The sequence below is a fragment of the Lygodium microphyllum genome, chromosome 2 (genome assembly GCF_053477565.2).
Source record: "Lygodium microphyllum isolate KBCC chromosome 2, Lygodium_microphyllum_v1.1.10, whole genome shotgun sequence".
Classification (NCBI taxonomy): domain Eukaryota; kingdom Viridiplantae; phylum Streptophyta; class Polypodiopsida; order Schizaeales; family Lygodiaceae; genus Lygodium; species Lygodium microphyllum.
In genome coordinates, this window is record NC_141136.1 from 2,428,892 (window position 1) to 2,436,451 (window position 7,560).

The 7,560-nt window shown below is 37.9% G+C and overlaps 1 protein-coding gene across 5 annotated transcripts; it reads left to right on the forward strand.

Moving 5' to 3' along the window:
• The first annotated feature begins 2,587 nt into the window (after positions 1–2,587).
• LOC148039416 (putative protein phosphatase 2C 34) lies at positions 2,588–7,068 on the forward strand. 5 transcript variants are annotated; one of them, XM_087690470.1, is made up of 6 exons: positions 2,588–2,699; positions 2,914–3,904; positions 4,896–5,261; positions 5,538–5,661; positions 5,773–5,996; positions 6,163–7,068. In XM_087690470.1, the coding sequence occupies exons 2-6, from the start codon at positions 3,551–3,553 to the stop codon at positions 6,880–6,882; spliced, it is 1,788 nt and encodes a 595-aa protein (XP_087546596.1). In that variant the 5' UTR covers positions 2,588–2,699; positions 2,914–3,550; the 3' UTR covers positions 6,883–7,068. The 5 variants fall into 5 exon arrangements, with proteins under 5 accessions (XP_087546596.1, XP_087546589.1, XP_087546582.1 ...); XM_087690463.1 differs by having other exon boundaries at positions 2,688–2,823; XM_087690456.1 differs by having other exon boundaries at positions 2,689–2,823; positions 2,926–3,904.
• The last annotated feature ends 492 nt before the right edge of the window (positions 7,069–7,560 follow it).

Here is a 7,560-nt window from a genome sequence, read left to right on the forward strand (position 1 = left end):
TCTCTTCTCTTGTCTTACTCGCGCGGCGATGGAGCTTGGAGCGTGGAGCTTGAGGATGGAGCTTGCTTGAAGCTTGCACTTGGATCGTGGAGCTACCGTAGTGCGCGGGAGAGGAGGTAACTGATCGGCATGGAGGTAAGCTCACTACACCCATAGACATGGATGGTGCGTCGGCTATGTGAGAGGTAGCCATTAGTGCTCGGCTTGGAACGCTTGAAACAATAAGCGGTCCGTGGGTCTTGGCGGTTGAGCGAAAGCTCCCACACATGTTGATGGCCATTCACGTGCGAGGATGCACACCTTGTTTTGTTCGTGCAGCGGAGCTTGAAACTATTGTTCACACACAATGATCCGAGTACCCACATTTTTTCGTTAATAATTAAAAAAAACATGTTTTTTAAAATAAAAAACTTAAAAATACATAAAAATATAAATATCTTTAAAAATTAAAAAATTAGACTAATGATCAGCCCAATTTTCTCCCAATTTTAAAAACTAAAAATTACATTAAAAATTAAATAATCCCTAAAAAAACCAAATCAAAAGCTTGAAAAGTACTATAAAATCATTAAAAGTTACAAATAAATACTAAAAAAACCAAAAAGTTAAGAAAACTATTAAAAGTTTATTTTTATTTTTTTAAATCATTGAAAAACAATTAAAATTATCATGATTTTTTTTAAAAAAAATCAAGACAAACCCAATAAAAAATCAAATGTAAAAATTCAATTGTACAGCTTTATACATGTGTGTCTATATGGTTTTTTTTAAATCATTGTGATTAACAAAGTTAAAAAAAAGAAAAAAATCTTACATGAGGTTGACTAGCTTCTAGTCACCTATCTGTTGTTTCTTTCATGGATTTTTAGCTATTGTGGGAGTTAAGTAGTTGTATTCTTATGGGTGTTTTCTTGTTAGATCATGTGGGTGTCCCATATACCACCATGTTTTTTTCTCTCTCCCTTCTCCATGTGCACCCTAAAACCACATTTAGCTTGTAATTAAAATCAATCTGACATTGCATCACACAAAAAGAATAGACTACAACCCCTTAATTATAAATAAAATGAACTTGACTGTTAATTATAAAAGAAACCCCCACCATTTCATGAGCACAATTGCGCTATAATCCCACTTAGTTTTTTAAAGATTAAAATGAACCCTCACCAGCACATGTGCACGCACCACACACATGCTACAGACACACTACAGACACATTAACTTGTAATAAAATAAACGTGCGTTGTCACACATGCATGCACTTTGAGCCATGCATCATCTAGTTGTAAAAAGAAATTGCATTTGTAGAGAATTTTGTTGAGTTAAAGTCAGAGTGGGGTTGGGTTGTGAGACTTGATTTTACCTTGCATTAACGGGCTTAATTCAAATTAACTGCTACATAAATTTGTAACTCATAAAAGGAATACGAATTATAGCAATCAGCTACTCACCTCACCATATCATAGGTTCTTGTTTCTTGGTTTTTGTGTGTGTGGTATATTGTGTGTAGTCTGAATGATGCCCCCACATTGATAGTGGTTCAACATATTCCACTACCGGTTCATGACTACTCCTTGTTGTTGGAATATGTAGATTGTATTCGTCGAGCTAGCCTCCATCATTTTGTTGCCCTCACATTCCTACATGTAGATGCTAAACTCTATTATTCCTTTCTAGAATACTATAGAAAGCATTTTAGCTTGGTGTATGGTTGCAGCTTCTATTTATCTTCTGCCAACATCAATGAAGCTATGTTTCTACCCCTTTCTGATTCTCCTATTCCTAGTGGCAATCATTTATTATCAAGTGAGGAGATTGTTGCTCTTCTTCAGAAAGAGACTTCCATCCCTTGGTGGCCAACAAAGTCATTACCAATTTAGGGGTATCAGTGGGCTAGTATCTCCTCTTCTATCTCAAAGCAATTATGCCAATTTATATAGGATGTTTGGCAAGCCTGAGTAAAATGACTATCTGAGGAGCTCTTTATTGCTTTTGTCAAGATCCTTGAGGGCATGAAGGATGCTTGAATATTTGTGTGTGGTATCCCTATAACTTTAGGCTTATTAGCATTTACTCAAACCTTTATTTATCTCGAAACAATTGGAGATCCAAATGATTCTCAAAGCTTTTTCTAAGATCAGTTACTTTTTTGAATGTTAATGATGGGTATCACTAAGTTCTATAACCACTAAGGCATTGAGGTCAAGGTCGCATGTTCTTGAATATTATGGATAGGGTGTCACTAAGTTCTTAAACCACTCACACACTTACGTCAATGGGCCTCATATTTAATGGAATGGAGTATAATGGATGGTTGTCACTAAGTTGTAAAACCATATTATAACATTTATATGTAATGGAGCCTAGTTAATAAATGATTTTCCCCACTGTAGTATAAATCCCTTTCATATGGGCTCCTTTTGGTAAAAAAGTAGATTTGTGGAAGGAATATCTTCTACACACACATACCTATATTCATAATGCAATACACAATATATGCATACATATAAATGTGTATGCATATGTATATAATTATGTGAATGCGTGTTCATATAGGACTCACGCTGTTGAGACCTTTTAACAAACAATGGCAGTGCGTATCGTGTGCACGATTGTTTACTGTCGTTATTAGCCGAACGTGGTTTCATATACAATTCATTAACTTAACAACCTAACTGAGGATAACCCATTGACGTAAGGTAGGCAGTCTGAAAATATAGTTTTAAAATGGTATCAAAACCTCAATTATTCATGGGTTAGCGGCGCCTAATTATGGGTTTTGTGCTCTCTCTCACATACACGCACGCACATTCGTTCTTTCAGGTTAAGGCTTTCCTTGTTGGAATCCTCTCTTATCGCTTTTATGGATTTACTTACTTAAACTGTACCCTGATCAGCTCCTCTGCTTCATAGTTTATGTTGCAGGTTGGTGAGAATTCCAATAATTTGATGTGCTTCAATCAGTAATCAGTCATAGCTTCAGGCTGATCATCAGATAGCGGGGATGCATGCTCACAGATCAGATAAAACAGCGACCAATCCATCATGCCCTGAGATACCCAGAATCCATATCCAGATGCTGATCAAGTTTATCAAACCATAGCCTGAATCGATCATCATGTTGTATGGGATCCGCCCCTATTCATAGCCTGTATAATTTGGTCCTCAGGGATGACATCCATGTCCAGGTGCTTATCAAGTTTATTAAAATATCACCTGAATTGAGCCATCATATTGTATGGGATCCCTATTCATAGCCTCAGTAATTGGATCCTGATCAGGTAGGGCAGCCATGTCCAGGTGCTGATCGAGTTCATCAAATATGGCGTGAATTGGGTCATCGTGTTCCATGGGATTCATATTCATGGCCTCAGATAAGTGATACTCAGGTAGCGCAGCCATGTCCAGGTGCTGATCAAGTTCATCGAATATAGCCTGAATTGGGTCATCGTATTACATGTGATCCGGATTCATAGCCTGAATAATTTGATCCTCAGGTAGGGCATCCATGTCCAGGTGCTGAATCATAGTGTTCAATCTGATCATAAGAATGGGATCCAGTTGCTCAAGGGATGAAAATCAGGAAGCATCAGGCCATGGCTATGGTGATGATGAGAAATGGTGCAGGCCCTTGCCGCCGATGAAGAAGGGGAGGAGGAAGCTGAAGGGTTTTCGCAGAAAGAGGAAACAGAATATCATTATCAATGATCATGTTCAGGCGGATCATCATGATGCAGAGTATGATTATGATAATCATCAATTAGCCAGGATCAGCAACAATCAACATGAGCTCCTGTCGCGGATATCCGGTCGGATCTGCAGCAATGGCGCCACAAGCTCTGCTTGTGCCTTCACCCAACAGGGCCGCAAGGGCGCTAATCAGGATGCCATGGTTGTCTGGGAGGTAAAACCCCCACCCCCACCCCCCCCTTCTTCTCTCTCTCTCTCTCTCTCTCTCTCTCTCTCTCTCTCTCTCTCTCTCTCTCTCTCCTCTTCTGTCAGTGCATTGAAAAAACTATCAATTAATGGTTAAAACAATTGGTTTAATTCATCCAATTAGTACCTCACAGTGAGGATCCCAAATAAACTGCCAGAAATGGTATTACACTTACAAAAGGTAAAAAATTAAGTAACCAGACCATGGTTAAAACCATTCTTGGAAAATAATATTAGTTAAATTCATCCAATGAGCGCCTAACGGAGTTGAATATTAATAATTTAAATTCATTCAGCTTTGAATTTAACTAAAGTTGAATTATATGTTTAGTATTTGTTGCATAGTGTAACTTGTTTTATGTGTGCTGTGCATTTTGTGGAACATGGTATAAGTAGAAGAATAGGCTAAGAAACATAACATTAGTAGGGACCCACTTCATTTGCCACATTTAGTTTTTATATGTTGGTGTGCCAATATGTATAGGCAGAAGGAAAAACTATATTATAATGTATTTTTGTACAAATTATAGAAGACAAAAGCTATAGTACTGTTTGTTTTGGTGCATGTAAAGCTACAAAAACTAGTGTAGTTTACTTTGATACATGTAAAACTATAGTGAATGTGAAACTCGTGTAATTTATTTTGCATGCATGTAAAATCACAAGAACTAGTGTAACATGGTTTGGTGTACTTGTAAGCATAAATTGAAGAGTAGGCTAAGACAAATTCTTTAAGGAACCCCTTATCAATTGCCATGTTGCCATGCCAAATAAGAAAAGAAGTTTATCTAGGCTCCTCTCATTTTTTCTAAATTTGCAATGCATCTTTCATAGTCATACATGGTGACACCCATAAAACAATGTCTATCCATTTTGTCTACATGCTTTTATTATTAATTTGTGTACTATGATGTCTCTTGGGTGTTGATCTTGAACCATTTGATGGATGATTATTACAGAAATTTGCTTCTCGCAAGGACATTGTGTTCTGTGGAGTGTTTGATGGGCATGGCCCATCTGGGCACCTAGTGGCAAGGCATGTCAGGGACATGCTACCTTTGAGGCTCATGGCCATGTGGAAAGCTAGGATGAGAGGCGAATCAAATTTACTCGATGACACTGATGATGATTATGCTCTTGAGGATTACGAGGAAACTAATGACTTTGATAAACAATCAATAGATGATATTGCTCTTCCTGAAGCCATGGTATGGTGGAAAGAGTCTATGATCAAATGCTGCACTCTTATAGATAAGGACCTCAAGGCTCACCCTACAATCGATTCATTCTGTAGTGGAACAACTGGAGTGATTCTCCTTAAACAGGTAAATTGTGAAGAATGTGCACATGGGTTTTGCATAGCTTCATCGAATATATACTATTTAATAAATGGTACATCTAGGAGAAACAATTACTTCTTTCAAGTTAGCAGATAGTTTGTGATGTCTATTTGATGGCGTAACGTTTATGCATCATATGGGCAATCTTGTTGTCATGTCTCTTGCAAACTTGGATGGATAAATGGATGTGTGCGCATATGTGCGATACTTAGATTTGTTAATAGTAGACCTTGTTATTAATAAATATGTAATGCAAGGCAGGGAGATGATATTATAATCGGGAATGTGGGAGATTCAAGAGCAGTGCTAGGTGTCAAGAGTGGTGATGGAGTCAACAAGTTCGAGGCAGTGCAACTCACACTAGATCTCAAGCCAAGTGTGCCAAGTAATAAGCCATGGCCCACATATGTGGATTTCACTTTCCTCTGTGTGTATGTGTGTGTGTAGAAATCACATGGTATGCTACTATTAATACAATAATTATTATTTGGAGCAGATGAAGCAGAAAGGATAAGGAGATGTAAGGGGCGCGTATTTGCATTAGGGGATGAGCCAGAGGTGCTACGAGTGTGGCTACCATATGATGATGCACCAGGGTTGGCAATGGCTAGGGCCTTTGGGGATTTTTGCCTCAAGGATTATGGCCTCATATCACTTCCCCGGATTACGTATCATCACCTTACTCCCAATGATCAATTTGTAGTCATGGCTACTGATGGGGTGGGTACTTATTGTAGGCCTTTTACCTACTAATGGATAGTTATATTTATGAGGATCCTCAATTTGATGAGACCTAGCAAATCTTTCCTAGCACCATTTTATGAAGCTAATATTGGATAATTTTCTTTTTGACAATTGATTTGACTAATCTAGTTTACCTTATCAGGTTTGGGATGTCTTGAGCAATAGTGAAGTGGTGGACGTGGTGTCACATGTAACCACTCCTAGCATTGCTGCTAGGGCCGTGGTACAAGCTGCTGTTCGTGTGTGGCGACGTAGATACCCCTCCTCCAAAGCAGATGATTGTGCTGCTGTCTGTCTCTTCCTCCACCATCACCAATATTATCATAACTCAAGTAATCGTGGCAAGGAAAAATCATTTCCCAAATTTCAAGTGTTGCAAAACCATCATCAAGGAAAAGAAGAAGAAGAAGATAACTCTAATGCAATCATGGAGCATAGTTCTTACCAAGATTCTCAAATAGTTGAGATCCTTGAAGGAGATCAAGCATCCTCCAGTGGTGATATAGTTAGCAATACACAATTAGCTCTTGATATGAACCATCATGGTGAATATAATGAAGACATGTCATTGGATAGATCTAATGCCATACCCAACACTCATCCATTTGATGATGATCATAATCATGGAAGCATTGATGATCACCACGATGATCAACATGATATAGTTAATGTTTCCGAATTCGTCCATGATGTGAATATGGATGAACATAATGATCCTCCTTGTTGCAACACTAATGAGTGCATTGCCACCCCTCAAGAGGAGGAATGGTCTGCTTTGGAAGGTGTTGTCAGGGTTAATTCCCTTATAAATTTGCCTAGATTTAAGGTGGGAGATACAAGGTCCACCTTAGCAAGAATATGAAAGCATCGATAAAACTCATTGTCTCAAGGTTTGCATGAGTATTTTTGTACATGCACACACGCACACACACACACACACACGTATGGGCATGTATGTTTATGGAAGAATATTTATATAAAATAATATATATATTACAGAATTTATTTTGTGCTAGAAGTGTTCATATCACATGTTCGTGGGCATCCACATCTTAAATTTATGGGAGGATTCTTTATTATTATTTTGATTATTGGCCAATTTATCTTGTGGTAGAACAATTCCTTTATTTTTGTCTTTACAAGGAGGAAGTGTGGCCATCATCATTTATTCATGTACTTGCAGATTCTTGGTATGGAGGGAGGAAGCATGTGGAGTGTGTGAGCTGGCATCCAAGCATTAAACTCTTGATTAGTATGGTGGATTCATGTTGCTAGTTTCGCCTTGATTAGTATAGTAGATTTATATTACCATTTTCAGCTTGCATATTGTCTCTTTCATCAATATTTTGTTTTTCATTATTTTGATGTGCTTGTTTTATTCTTCTAACATGGTATCATATGTTCAGGTTCCTTGAAGAAGATATGACTATGTTTTCTTAGGACTTAATGGTGATTTTGTGATGATGGCTCTGACTCCATATGGATAGGCTTTATGGGTGACATGTTTTACTTGGCTATGTATTTATTGTATGACATGACC

Bases quoted from the DNA above. Each gene is read 5' to 3' on its own strand.
- LOC148039416 (XM_087690470.1), top strand. From the start codon at position 3,551: ATGGGATCCAGTTGCTCAAGGGATGAAAATCAGGAAGCATCAGGCCAT. The intron at 3,905-4,895 runs GTAAAACCCCCA...TGATTATTACAG, and splicing joins ATGCCATGGTTGTCTGGGAG to AAATTTGCTTCTCGCAAGGA. The intron at 5,262-5,537 runs GTAAATTGTGAA...AATGCAAGGCAG, and splicing joins GAGTGATTCTCCTTAAACAG to GGAGATGATATTATAATCGG.